At 35.2% G+C, this 15,175-nt stretch overlaps 1 protein-coding gene across 5 annotated transcripts in view; it reads right to left on the bottom strand.

Moving 5' to 3' along the window:
- Window positions 1–15,175, bottom strand: part of NIPBL (NIPBL cohesin loading factor) — a 171,993-nt gene that overhangs the window by 25,042 nt on the left and 131,776 nt on the right. For all 5 annotated transcript variants that reach the window (XM_069776865.1, XM_069776870.1, XM_069776868.1 and 2 more), the window contains 9 exons: window positions 14,013–14,099; window positions 11,557–11,788; window positions 10,698–10,849; window positions 9,815–9,895; window positions 8,631–8,731; window positions 6,686–6,824; window positions 6,399–6,481; window positions 5,234–5,366; window positions 4,206–4,349 (listed from right to left, as the gene is read on the bottom strand). In XM_069776865.1, coding sequence (XP_069632966.1) covers window positions 4,206–4,349; window positions 5,234–5,366; window positions 6,399–6,481; window positions 6,686–6,824; window positions 8,631–8,731; window positions 9,815–9,895; window positions 10,698–10,849; window positions 11,557–11,788; window positions 14,013–14,099 — 1,152 coding nt within the window. The remainder of the gene's footprint in view (window positions 1–4,205; window positions 4,350–5,233; window positions 5,367–6,398; window positions 6,482–6,685; window positions 6,825–8,630; window positions 8,732–9,814; window positions 9,896–10,697; window positions 10,850–11,556; window positions 11,789–14,012; window positions 14,100–15,175) is intronic.

Genomic DNA, 15,175 nt, shown 5'->3' with positions numbered 1-15,175 from the left:
CTTCAACGAAATAAAAATAACTTAGCTCTTTGCAAAAATATCTGGTATAACTGTTTTCAGGGATAAAGCATCCATACAAAGTGCAGGAAGAGTTCTCAATCCAGGAAAAAACTTACAGAGGTTGTTCCCAAACACCTCTGAGCTCCAGCAGTAAAGAATCATGCTCTCTGAGCTCCAACTAAGTTTCTACCAGTCAAAAAGCTTGAGAACAAACACACATTTAAAAAATATGTCACCTACTGTATGTGAAGCACTTCTAAGATGCACAAAAAGCACTAGATATGAAATACTCATCTGAAAACCAGTGCTGGAGACTATGTATCAGGTTTGTAATATCAAAACCGTATGAATGTTAAAAAGAGAATGTATTTTTTTCCAAGAGGCTATTTAAGAGGAAATACTTACATTTCCTATATGTATATAAGGTACATGGAGGACAGGGAGGTGATTCGAGTCAGCCAGCATGGCTTCACCAAGGGCAAGTCCTGCCTGACCAATCTAGTGGCCCTCTCTGACAGAGTGACTAGATCAGTGGACAGGGGAAGAGCTATGGATGTCATCTATCTGGACTTCTGTAAAAGACCTTTAACACAGTCCCCCACAACATCCTTCTCTCTAAACTGGAAAGAAATGGATTTGATGGATGGGCTGTTTGGTGGATAAGGAGTTGTTTGGATGGTTGCATACAGAGAGTACTGGTCAACACCTCAATGTCTGGATGGATATCAGTGATGAGTGGTGTCCCTTAGGTGTCCATACTGGGACCAGTACTGTTTAATATCTTCATCAATGACATAGACAGTTGGATCGAGTCCACCCTCAGCAAATTTGCAGATCTCACTAAGCTGAGTGGTGCAGTTGACGTGTCTGAGGGAGGGGATGCCATTCAGAGGAACCCGGACAAGCTCAAGAAGTGGCGTCATGTGAATCTCATGAGGTTCAACAAGGCCAAGTGCCAAGGGCAATCCCTGGTTTCAATACAGGCTGGGGGATGAAGGGATTGAGAGCAGCCCTGTGGAGAAGGACTTGGGGGTACTGGTGATGAAAAACTGGACATGAGCTGGCAACGTGTGCCTGCAGCCCAAAAAGCCCACCATATCCTGGGCTGCATCAAAAGAAGTGTGGTCATGATTCTGCCCCGCTACTCTGCTCTTGTGAGACCCCTCCCTGGAGTACTGCATCCAGCTCTGGAGTCCTCAGCACAGGAAAGACATGGACCTGTTGGAGCGGGTCCAGAGGAGGGCCACAAAAATGATCAGAGGGGTGGAACACCTCTCCTATGAAGACAGGCTGAGAGAGTTGGGGTTGTTCAGCCTGGAGAAGAGAAGGCTCTAGGGAGACCTTATTGTGGCCTTTCAGTACTTAAAGGGGGCTTATAAGAAAGACAAGGACAGACTTTTTAATAGGACCTGCAGCAGTAGGACAAGGGGTAATGGTTTTAAACTAAAAGAGGGTAGATTTAGATAGGTGTAAGGAAGAAAGTTTTTACAATGAGGGGTGGTGAAACACAGGAACAGGTTGCCCAGAGAGGTGGTAGATGCCCCATCCTGGAAACATTCAAGGACAGGTTGGTTGGGGCTCTGAGCAACCTGGTCTAGTTGAAGACATCCCTGCTCATTGCAGGGGGGGTGGACAAAATGACTTTTAAAGGTCCCTTCCAACCCAAACTATTCTATGATTCTGTGTATATCCTGATCTCTTAAATAGTTCTAGCCTATGCAAATCAAAAAATGATCTCGTATATGACCATGAGACAATGTACTTCTCCCCATATACAGGTTATGGTGAATAAATCAGTATCAATGAACTTGTGCCTGAGTCAGAAACTAACTTTCTCAACACCTAAAAAACAGCATAAAAGCAAACTCATGAACTAACTTCCTCAACATCTACAAGACAGCATAAAACTAAGCCATCAACCACCCTTTTTTCCTTAGTATTATACCGAAATACACAGGTCCTTGCAGTTGCTGATGTTACAGCACACAAAAGGATTTTTTTTTTCAAAGTGAAGGGGTTCAAGAGTTTAAAACATGTCTACAATGCACATAATACTAATATAGGTTTATATATATATATTTGGCACCCTAATATATGTTCAGATTATGATTCAAAATCCCAGCCTTCAACCAATGTTAAATTCTGTGGATAACTAGCTGAATAGAAGAGTTGCTTGATGAACCTTAACTGCCTACCTATTTTCAAACAAAAAATCCAGAACAAACAAAGAGAAAATGTGAAGCCCACAACAAATCATACTCAAAATTCATAATAAAAGTAGATGAATAATTTCTGGCTTAAAATTCTTCAGCTACAAAACATTTTTCTTCTTTAGCAATAAAACTCATAACTTACAACCATTTTTACTTCTGTATGAACAGCACAGATTGAGAATCTTGTCACAAATACAGCACATAATATAGCTTGCAAACATCAGCAAGTGGAGAAAGGTACAGTTACAAGCCCAGAACATCAGTGTATCTAGAGATAAATAATGAAAAGCATGCACATGTGTTCAAATAAACTTGAAAATCTATGACAGATTTCTATGAAAAAAATCTACTGTTTAAAAATGTCAAAACAGAACAGATTTTCTCCTATATCTAATTCTATGGGTCATGAGTCCAAACCACAGTAGAGAAAGTTATAAGCATTCATCAGTCATTGGGGAATATCCTGGTAATGATATCAGAGCATAGAAGGAAATATCTGGAGTCTAAGTATTCAGTTCAGCAGGAAAGAAAAATCTGTAGAGGTACAAGTTCATTTCTGAATGGGAATAACAACTTAAGTTTCCGATGATGATAGCCAAGTATGTCTACCAATGGATCATCTTATTTTCTTGCTGTTCGTGAAGCTTAGCTGTCACGTACACGTTTCCAAGTATTTATTTGTTCTTATGTTACAAATAATTTATAAACAACACACTGTCTACCCTGACTGGGTACTGTATAGTACACACCTTCCACAATGCACAGATGGTACTGTCTACTATCACTGATGTTAAGCTTCCTGCGTAACTGAAAAAAATGCTGTTAGCACTCAACTGCCCCCAGCAATTTTATTTTCTGCAGATGCCCATGCTTAGTTACTGCCTGATCCTGTAAAAACGCCGAAACAAACAGAAAAAATTCAGGTCACTGCACAGGTATTTATCTTTTTGGAATATCTTTCAATACTATTATAACTTCTGGAAATAAGGAAAGAGAAAAGGATTCTTCGAAAGTATGTCCCTACGAAGTCTAATGTAGAACTGTCAGAATTGCTGCCAACAGATCAGAGTTATAAGCCCTTAGAACATAGAAGTATAGATTATATTAAGCCACGGACATGAAGATTTGACACTGTATGTTGTAGAACATTCTAATTGACAGAAGTTATGGGAAGTATCAGCCTCATAAAGGAGTAGATGAATTTTGATTCTTTATTTGAATGCCTGTAAAGTGCATAAGTTTTTCCTTCAACATAAATCTATAACATTCATTATAAACTACATGTAACAGATCTGTAGTCTTTTCAGGTAACTGAAAGGGAAATGAACTTCATATGAGTACTCAACTTCAGATCACGCTGAGAACAGTTAGCAGTTCAGAAAGAAATGCATAGTGTCCATCAGAAACGTGCAAGTCCACGTTTTTAAAAGAACATGTAAGATCTGAAATTTTCTTATCATACTATGTACTGTATAGAGCCCAAATGCATGCATTGCTTTGATAATTGAGCAGCATTAGCAGAAATGCAAATATGCACCCCCTAATGAAAGGTATATGCACATACAGTTAAAAAAAAAAAAAAAGATGACCAATACCAGCTACATCACACAAAAACTAACCTTACAGGCCTAGTAGTTTAACTTTCTAAAGCTTGTATATGAGTGCCAGAAGCTGAGTTACCACTTCACAATAGCAAATGCACATACATACATATTTGTAAGGCCTCTTAAGACAGAATCCAACTGTTGCTCCATTATTTCTTCTGTATTGTCACAAGAAAACTGGCTTAACCACTGTAATTAACCACTTCATACGATTACTAAAGAGATGGTGCAAGAAAGACATGAGCTAACAAATGTGACACTTATAAATTGAGTATATTTGATTCAGAAATCTGGTTCTCCAAAATGCCAGTTTTTAAAACATCTTTAAAATTTTCAAGTATTTGAATGGATACATCTCAATCCAGCTGGCACGGGATCTTTCACACACCTGTTTGAGGATTCTGGCTATAGATCCTTGATCCATTTTGCTAGTGACTGCATCTTTTCTCAGTCTTGCAGCTACAGTTCCAAGATAGTCAAGTGATGCAACTCTTAATGCCATTTCTGTAGATTTGTTACTGAACTGGTGAACCTAAGAAAAACAGAATAAACTGTTAAAAACAAACATTTATTTATGCAACTGAGATTCTTCTCACAAGACATTGTTCAACCTTATTCCACCTAACTTCCATGCTACATAAAATTATGTAATTTACTATTATCTCTCAGATACACTACTTACTTATATTAATGTTTCTTCCTTTATTGGGCCTCTCTGTCTCTCTACAGAGTTTTTTAAAATATGTGTTTTCATAAAATAAACCAGACAACTAGTACAGCAGATATCCTTTGCAATAGCATAGATCTTAAGCACCATAATGCAACTTCCTCATTATTCACACAAGTATAAAGAAAGCTACACTTTACCAGGAGCAGGACTATAAAGTATTTTTCCAAGAAACAGCTCAAATTACTGTGTTAATTACATTGTAGTACTGAAGAACAACTCTCAAAAAACATGTAAACAAAAATATTCACATTCTGTAAAATATCATAAGTAAATGCTATTATTGATAAAAACCCACTTAATTATTTTCAGGTTCTGCGCTAAAGGAATAGTCCAGAGAAGATATTTAACATGAATAATTACAGCTATTAGTCTGACTTCACTCCACATTAATATCTACACTTATTAGATGCTATACAACGGCATTTTTGCATGTTGAAAATGTCATGGAATAGTGGAAGTGGACTTCTATGAGAAACTGTATACATATCACCTTTAACAAGTTCTGTATCAATGATCCTCTACACCTCTATGTATTACATAGTAGTGATGCACATAAGAAAATTCTTTAATGCTGATGTGTATCAACAATCAGAAAGCATTCCTGTAGCAATTTCAGCTGAATTAAAAAAGTCTTCATTGTAATACAATATAAATTAATATAACAGTTAAAAACAAGAATGCCTTACCAATAGCCTTCCTAATAAGCTAAGTAGCAATTCTGCAGCTGGCCATTCTGGTTTATTGACTGTGGAAAGAAGATCTTGAATGAAGTTCTCAAACAGTGGCCTGTAATCTTCTTCCCCTTGTTTACTGCCACACCTGTTTAAAAGAAAATGCATTTTGTAAGCAAATTTAAGAGCCGTTAAAGCTTTTTTTCTGAAACAAACAGAAGTAACCCTATGTTTAATCAGAAAAACAGTTTTATGCAATTCTAAAAAAAGTATCTGAAATACTAGCAAATTATCCATTTACGGAGAAATAGTTTAAACAGTTATCACTCCAAGTTGCACTGCAAGTAAAGCAGCTAATCCATGATAGCAGAATTTTGTTCCTATAATTTTTTATTTATTGCTTTGAGTTAAAAGTCTGCATTAACTGGGATGGACAAAGTAGGTAAAATTGTAAAGCTCAAGCTGGAGTGGGGTATTTAGGAGGTGTTGTGTCTATATTCCTCAAGCTTTGTCTGATTTATCTGACAGCGATAAGACATCTCAGTATTATGCCCCACAAAGGTTAAAATCTGAATGTAAAAAAATCAAAAGATAAAATACCTGATAGTGTTTCACTTATATGTGGCATCCCTAACTTTAATGATAATGGAAGTATGCAGAGAGATTGCTAGATGGCTACTAAATAGCCTTTCGGCTTAAGAGTAGAAATTAACACGATAAAAACCTCAGGACTTATTCTTAGAAATCCATTTGCTATTCAGGTATACTAGGGGTTTTTTTTCCCCTTTTGAGCTATTGACATTTCTAACTTTACCTAAATAAAGTAATTTATAGTTTTTTTGTATCTTTGTCATTCTGATGACTAAATGAACATGGTTTCACTGCTTAAATATTTACTCAGCCTTCTCTTCCAGGCTTCAGATGAGTAACAGACCACTAATAAAAGGATGCTACATGAACCATCAGATTCTTAAATATAAAAAGACCTCTGCAGAATTTCCTTTCCATAAGAAATTTTGTCCAGATGGGTAGCTCTCTTAGGGATCTATAAAGTATATTGTTATAAATACTTTATGAGTAGGTATTTAGCATTGAGAAATGGTTAGGTTTGTCTTAAAGTATGACAGACTTTATTTGGAGTTGGTTTCATCAATATGCTAAAGAATGCAACAGTACTCACTTCTTAAGGAAAATCGAAAGGAAATTTTGGGCTGTTCTCATAGCTGTTTCATATGAGTTAGTAATAAGCACATCTTGATCCACCTAAAAATAGCAAGATACATTTATTATTTTAGCATACACAGAAATATGATTTCCAGATCAGCATTTCTCATGCATCAAATATTACAGCAGACATAAAATTACAGTGTTTGGTTACTAGAGCACCATAATAAAATATTACACCTAGAAACACACAAAGTCATTCCTGCACAAAAAAAAAATTATGGCTTTTAAAAAATATCTTACTTTCTTGTTTGATTCCTCCTCTGAATTCGAATCTTTTTCTGCTGAGGGTAAGTGCACCACGCACTGAATAAGCTGTAGAACCAGTGCTGTTACCATCTGAATATACATAGGCTCTCCATCAGTGTCACTGCTGTTTAACCTGTTAATAAGAAAAGACAGCATTAACACTAAAACGAAACAAAAAAGACAAAACAAACCAAAAATTTTTGGTCCTAAATAATATCTTTCTAAAATTATTACCACAGCTAGAAATCTGTGTTCTAGACATTTATCTAGTTATTTGCTTCTCTTTTATGCAGTCTAAGATTTGGTCTAACAAAACCAGTAAATATTATTCTCAGGCAGAAGAGATGAATTGAAGCAGCCCACAGATGGTTATCAGAGTATCTGTGAAGTTCAGCAGCCAAAAAATCTGCAGTAATATTTAATAAATCAAACACCTACATGCGAAGGCAATTACTATATAGGCTTGTTGCCCTAATAATTTATTACTTATTTAATGTATGTGAAATACGCAGGTTTTTAAACCAGAAAATAGTGACCATGACATAGACTGACTTCTACAGGAGTTACACCTATGGCCATCTGAGATAGCATAAGAGACAGGAACTTCAGCATGCAAGTGTCTTTAAGTGTGTCTTAAGTGTGTCTTTAAGTTAGTAAGACCAATATGAATACACTCCACATTTGTCTCATGATAAAACCTGAGAACTAGTATGGTCTTTACTACCCATACATACATCAACACCATCTATTGCTACCCTTAACAATATGAAAAGGTGATAATCCCTGACATCACTCTCCCCAGATTATCAAAATACGAACTCGGCACAAACCAGATTGTATTTATTTTCTTTATGAAGTTATCTCTGACTACTTTTAGAGAGAAAAACTTTCATATCAGATTTTGTGTAAGCTGTACCCTTCCTGACTGTAGCCACAGTTAGAGAACGCCCTTTAACAGAGCAGAGTTAGGACTTGTACAGATAAACGGTGCAGTCATTGTGGTCTTGAGATAGTGACTTCCTTCTGGTACAGGTCCTAATTCAAAGAGCCTGTCTATCATTTATGCTCCTATTCCTACCACCTTCCTATCTACTAGATCTCTCTGATGTCTATAACCAGAACAATAGGAAATACTAGGAGCAAACACTTAGGTTAACATCAGGGTCACTGAATTCAATTTCAAAGTTTCAGTGTATTTCTTTTCCTGGATACATCCTGTTCATCCACCCTGGATCCGACAAAATATTTAACTGACAATTAATCTGTCTCAGGGGGCAAGATGTATGCAATCAAGGAACAAAATCAACACCAAAACCAAATGGTTTAGAATCATATAAAGTGTCCCAACCTCAATGTTAAACAAAATCCAGTTCAGGTCAGATTCTTTCTCAGATTGAACCTGAACTTATACTATTATTCTGAAGATGCACTGAAATCCAGCTGAAGTGCTTAAAAGACAGTTAAAGTGAACAGAGTAGTTCCTAAATGAAACTCATTCAAAGAGATATTAAACTGATTTCCTTCCTGGAAAGAGTGCTCTGAGTGTGTATTCAAAGAAATTCAACCAGAATTTTCCTATTAAGCTTTAGCAATGAAGAAATATGTAACTCCATACAAACAGAACCGATGAATTTTCCAACAAAACCACTCTGAATGCACACTAAAATTACACTCATTTACATCCTTAGTGAGACATATAAGATATTTCAATTATTTTTGTAAGCAGGCAGAAATATGATGGCATAAGGAACAGTGATTATTGCAAGACATTTGTCAGGCAATTCTGCTCTCACTGTTTTGAAATATCAACCTCTAATAAAGCGCAACTTGCGGAGTTGCAGATTTTTAAAGAAGTAGTTAATACTGAAGCCTAAAATCCTACATCTACAAACCTGTAAATGCTACTGTCTACAAGTTATTAATCTATGCCAGAAATTACCTGAAGTTTCTCAAACTCCTCTTGCTAGTTGGTAGTCTTGCAAGGGAAGTGAAAATTTCTTCTAATATTAACTGTCTATGTTTTTCATACCTGGAGAACACCTATTTAACAGTACAGGATTGTTAGAAAATTATTCATTGTTACATAAAATATCGCTTGTTAAATATATTGCTAAAAATTATATATAGAAACATACACTTTACATGACACTTAAATAAATTATAATTCATGCATACCTTGTTTTTAATGCATTACTTTGTTTTTTCAAGGCAAGCATTTCTTTATAAAATATATAAAAACTTTTTCAAATACAGCTTTTTAAAAATCTTCAAGTAACATAAATGTGTAATAGCTCTTAAAAATATCTTATGTTTTAAAAAATTTTGTCAATGGTAGAATACAATGTATAGGAAAGTGAAATAGTGTAATACTAAGCTTTCAGGCTCCAGTACAGGGCAAAACTCTGTGGGAACATAAATTACGTGAACATGCATATGGTTGTGGAGCACATTTGAGAAACCAGTTTTACTTCATATCCTAAGCTTTAAGGTTTGCCTGACATGACATACTCTTTCAATTTACAGGGTCAGGATTGTAGAATTTGCCTCTCTTGTTTAGGCAGAATACTGAGTATATCGTGCTTACAAAGATGGAAAACTTCCACTTGAACAAGCACATCTGTGTTGTGCTGCATTTTTCCTGAAATAATACTTTATCTGCCCCATGAATTTTTCACACACCCATCTCTTCTGAGAAAAAGGATTTATTCTATTACATAGAAGTATCCTACTAGTTCTATATACCTTATTCCATAGCATGTATTAAAATCTTAACATAGGAAATAAGGAAAACCACATTGCTAATACTTCTTAAGACAAGAAAGGACAGGCAAGAGGAAGGGGTTTGTGTTTACACCTTAAATTACATAACCAAAATTAAGAAGTGCCTTGCTTAAGTAGGGTATTTCTTCCTATAGGGTAGTCTGCAAATAGGGCAGCTCAGTTAGTTTTTATACTGTTTCTAGATTATGACACCAAACTGTAAAAATGTGCAAGAATAAAATTAGTTCTAAACTCCAGTTCTCTACCAGAGAGAAAATACAGCCTATGTAAGTGCCCTAACATAGTGCCCTAACAACTCTCAGAAGTACAGGAACATGAAACTGCAAATTAAAAAGTACTTACTGCAGTCACTAATTTGATGGCACATAACTGTAGTTCACTGACATTTTCTACAAAGAAAGGTGTTATTCCCATGGATGATACCTATCAACGGAAAGAAATTACTGTAAGTATATTTGACTTACAAACTGATACTTACACAGTTTCACAAGTAGGTTTTCATTCAGCAGGTAAGAAATTCAACAAGATGTATTACTTCATTTTATTTGCAAATAAAGTTATAAAAGGATATTAGAGAACAAGTCCTGTGAGGAGTGGCTGAGGGAGCTGGGGCTGTTTAGTCTGGAGAAAAGAAGGCTGAGGGGAGACCTTATCGCTCTCTACAGCTACCTGAACGAGGCTGTAGCAAGGTGGGTTTCAGTCTCTTCTCCCAAGTAAGAAGTGATAGGATGAGAGGAAACAGCCTCAAGTTGTGCCAGGGGAGACTTAAGATCGGATATTAAGAAAAATATCTGCACTAAAAGGGATGTCAAGCATTGGAACAGGCTGCCCAGGGAAACGGTAGAGTCACCATCCATGGAGGCATTTAAAAGACATGTAGGCACTCAGGGACATGGTTTAGTGGTGGACTTGGCAGTGTTAGGTTTATGGTTAGACTCAATGACCTTAAGGGCCTTTTCCAATCCAAATGATACTATGACTCTATTTGAATACAATCAGGTTAAATTCTTCTTAAGTGTACAAGAAAAGGCATTAAAGATTTGAACTTAAATGCTCTTCTCCTGCAGACTACCTACAACACAACAGACTAGTCACTCTGATCTTAATAATTTAAAAGTTTGTATTGATTTCATACTTCATGTCACTGAGACAATCATACTTTACATTCTCTCTGGGAAAAAAACCCCAAACATTCTTAGACAGGAATTCTTCTGATAAAACTTACCTGAAGAATAGTTGTATCAGTAAGAAGCTGTATCTCTAGCAACTCTGACAAGCTGCTGACAATGTCACAGACTTTGTTATACAACATCACTATAACTCTTTGCTTGTGGGTGGAACACTTGGCACGTTTTGCTTTTGAACTTAAAACACCACCTAGAAAAATAAAAAATACCTTCATTAATTTTTTCAATGTTTCACATCAAATCTTGGAAAGATGATCTTCTCAAAAAGTATCCCCCAAACAACTGCATGACTACAGCTAAGTAAAAGCAATTGTTTATGGAAGAAAAACTATTTAGTAGCATCAGCTGTAAAGCAAGAATTTAACATCATATTAATTTTTCATAATTGCTCTAAATTCTGGATCCAAGATTTTTAAAAAGGTTCTTGAACCTGGACATCTGCACCTAAAGGTATGCATGTGACAACAAAATGCTAAATACTAAATACTTTTCACTGAAATAAATCATTATATACACAGAGATTATGGCTATAAAATGACTTATTAACACATATAATAACTATACACAGAAGCTGAACTTCAGACAAACTTCTAAATACTTTAGTCTCAATACTTTGGTTACATTGACATTATTGCAGTAAACAAAGATTTTGTATGACTAAGTTATTCAGAGGACACATTTCATTCATTGTTTTTTTACTCTACATTTCGTCATCCTCAAACTGACACAAAGCATTAATTCAGGGTGCTGTATGTGATACGGAAGAACTATCAGTGCAAGAGTTGCATATAAAAATCTTATTCTAGAAAGACCTGTCACTTGCATCATCACACATTAGATTGTGTTTTGGTATTTTTTAATGTGGAAAGGTTTTTAAAAATTTCTTAGTATACTAACCACCATGAGGATCCACTCTATACACAGGATCATACTGAGGATAGAGAGTGTTCTGCAAATGAAATTTTGTGTATTGAATAACTCTTTCTATTACGTCCTCAATATATACAGCTTTAGGCATATTCGGTGATGTCATAATATTGATAGCAGTAAGACATGCATCAGCAGATTTTGTCACTCTTTCCATAATAAGATCTCTCCATAATCTCTCCTCATCCTCAGTGTCATTGTTCTGTAAGAGGCAAGAAAAACAGGATAGTGTGAACAAGAAGTCAAATTTTTATCCTTACCAAGTAAAATATAACATTACCCTAATATACTTACATAAATGCGTGTATAAAATGTATTTCCTTTTTGATATAAAAATAGTCTGTTTTAGATATCAGCTAATATTTGTTTTGCTAGCAACACATTGGTAGTATGTCTCCCTAAGTCACAACTCTTCAAAGTTTCACTCTATTATTCTGCTAGAACACAAAGAAGCCTTCTGTGCGTTGGGAAGCACTATGAGGGAAGATTGCCACGTACTCTACTTAAGACTGATGTACGTTAAGCAAAATCTAAACTCATTCATCTAGTGTTTTCTTCAGTGGCCTATGCACACCAGTTGCTGCTTTGATCAGCCTAATTTCTACCACTAGAGGGAATTCTTACACAGAAAGACTATTACAAATCACATGAAACTCCTAAGTATGGGACTGCTTCATAGACCAACCCATCTGTTACCAATGGGTTTAAAACATGTTATCAAATATGTCCATTTAGATTTAGCACATACAGCATCTCTGTATGCCTGTGTGTGTTCAACTTGCAAAACCAAACATACATGAGGTTAATGATGATTACCCAGCACTACTTAAATATTGTAATAACATTATTTACAGCAAAATTGGGTAGAATTTTTTATAGTTCCTCTGGTACAGATACAGCCTACAGAGAAAAAGAATCTTGCCTGCCTGTATGACATCATAGTTCAACACTATTGGCTTTCCTTGTAAAAATAAGGGGTTGGTGAAACCATATCAACTTTCTGCCTTTAGGGTAAGAGAATCTAAAAGAGTATCACAGTGCATTACATATATGATATACATATTTGTAAAATCAACAGAAATTTGCAGATTAGGAGATCCCTGTATATTTCTTGCCTAGAATGACTTTAAGTAATTTGTTCCTGACACAAATGAGGCTTAAAAAAAACCCAAATAGTTTTAAATATTTTCTTTTCTCTTTTTTTTTCTTCTCATTAATCTTGGAAATAAAAAGAATATGCAAGTGCACTCTGCCTCTGAAAAACACCCTGACATGAAGGTATGATATCTTCACTGCACTGTAAAAGAAGTAAGCTTGCTCCTTGGCAGAGGCTTTCTTTGCCATAATGATTTGAATCATGTTTAATAGGTTTTAAGAAAAATCTAAAACTTGTTTGGCTAAAGATCGCTTCTTTTTTTAATTGAAGCTTTGCCTCTGAATTGTGATAATTGGACAATTTCACTAACTGCTTAATAATCTGAGTTTTACTACAAAAGAAAAGTATCACTTTGAAAGCATTAGTATAGATTTAATCACAGTGAAGTAGAGCTGGTAAACCAGCACTTTCTTTTCACTTACTTTTCATATTGCTGAAGACATTCAGAACCATACACTGAAACTCTGAAAACCCTACAAACTACCTAGATGAAAGTATTTAGGCACAAATAATGTGTCTCTGGTTTTCATCTGCAAGTTCAAATTCTTCCTTTCCAATATAAATAATTACTCTCTATTTCTGCAGATCAAGGTGGGGGTTTTTCCATAAAACTCAATAACTCTATTCTTGCTAGAATATTGTTTTGACTAGAAAGTGTAGAAATAAAGAAATATATGAAATGTGAAATATCACTGATCAACCTTATAAAAACTCCAAATCCCCATGTAGTTTTAGGTATATCGGGAAAAAAACCCTGAAATCTTAGAACTTCCTGTTAATTTTGTTTATGTTGACAACTTTAACTTTGCAGCATAAGAACAGACCTAAACAAAGTGCTTCCTCTTTTCTTAATGCTCAGGAGAAGAATATGCTTTACGTGAAAGCTATAGTACTACTTCCATTGTGTAAAGGATGTTTTAGGGACATGTAGCAAAGTAGCAAAGAAATGTCCAATGGCGCAAATTACACCAGTTACCATGAATATTTCAGGATGAAACTATAATATTTAAAATTGAAAAAAAAGAAAACTCAGTTGCTCCCAATATACCTGTTAGTTATCAGTACTATAGTAAAACATGTTTATTACTGAAAAAATACAATCAATTGAATTTTACTTCAAATCTTAATGTTTGGCAATCTCAATCACATACATATTATATCAGAAATTCCTTTCAGAGACATACACAATATTTGAAACTATCACTAAATAAGACTCAAGTGAAGAAAACTCTATTCTACACAATGTGAAATTATGTAATTTGAAACTCACATGGTTAAGTAATGTAGAAAGCTTTGATCCATCTTGAATATTCTTCTCCAAAATATTCAGGACTTTTACTGTTTTATCTGTTGAGAGCTAAAACAAGAAAAGAAACACATCAAACAACTGCAGGAACATAAAAGGCTTCCAAATTGAAAAGCTGAAAAGAATGTCCATGGATGAAGGATAGAATTTGTTATATAATCTGAAGCACTTAAATTGTAAGCAATTTGAGATAAGGATCTTGACTTCTGTGGTTTCTGACACAGCACAATTGAGAATGCTGATAATATAACTAAACTAGGTGAAATATATTCTAAGATTGCAATCAAACTGCATTTCAACCATCAAAGCCCATAGAAATAGATATAAAATTGCATATCTGTCATTAATGTTGCAGTTATACACTTTTGCTTCTAGAAATAGAAATGTACCTAAACCAAGTATCAATCAAAAATTCTAACTGACCATATAGAGCTCTATTAGGAGAAAATCCAAATTCCATGAACAAGCAGAAATAAAATTCCCTGATATTTGAATGCTAATAAAAAGCAAATGTATTCTTAATTTCAGTATTAACTTTGAAGAACCAGCATGTTGAAAAAAGTAACTCAAACTCATTTACTGATCTTCTAAAGAATTATGATTAAATAATTTGTAGAATATGCTAAACTCGAGGAGAGCCAGTTTCACTCACCCAGACACTACTGGCACTCACCTTTAGAAGCAACAAAATTCTGGTTTTTTATGTATACATGTATGTATGTGTGAAAAATAGGGAACAGAGCTTAAGAGTGAGAACTAACAGGGAAGAGAAACACTCAGGCTGACAACATGCTACAAAGGAAGGTAGGGAGATTGAAGAAAAGTCCAGGAAGAATATCTGACTCTTGGATTAAAGAAAACCCTTCAGAGTGACTTTTATAATAAGTGGCTTCACAGACACTTCATAAACATAGTAAGTGGTCACGAGCAGGCAGAGTAAGAGTTTAATATAAGACTGCCCAAAGCCAAGAGTTCCAGGAAGATAAGGGAAGCAACAACATTGTTCCTAGAGGTGTGATACCAACAGTCTGCACCAACAAAAAGTTCCCTTGAACTGAAGTCAGGAAGAGTAAGGCAAAGAAACCACAACATGCAGTCTACAGAAAATGCATCTTATTATGACCTGG

Source organism: Haliaeetus albicilla, chromosome Z (assembly GCF_947461875.1).
Source record: "Haliaeetus albicilla chromosome Z, bHalAlb1.1, whole genome shotgun sequence".
Classification (NCBI taxonomy): Eukaryota; Metazoa; Chordata; class Aves; order Accipitriformes; family Accipitridae; genus Haliaeetus; species Haliaeetus albicilla.
Note: the sequence above shows the minus strand (reverse complement) of the source record. Positions and strands in the feature narration are given on the sequence as shown.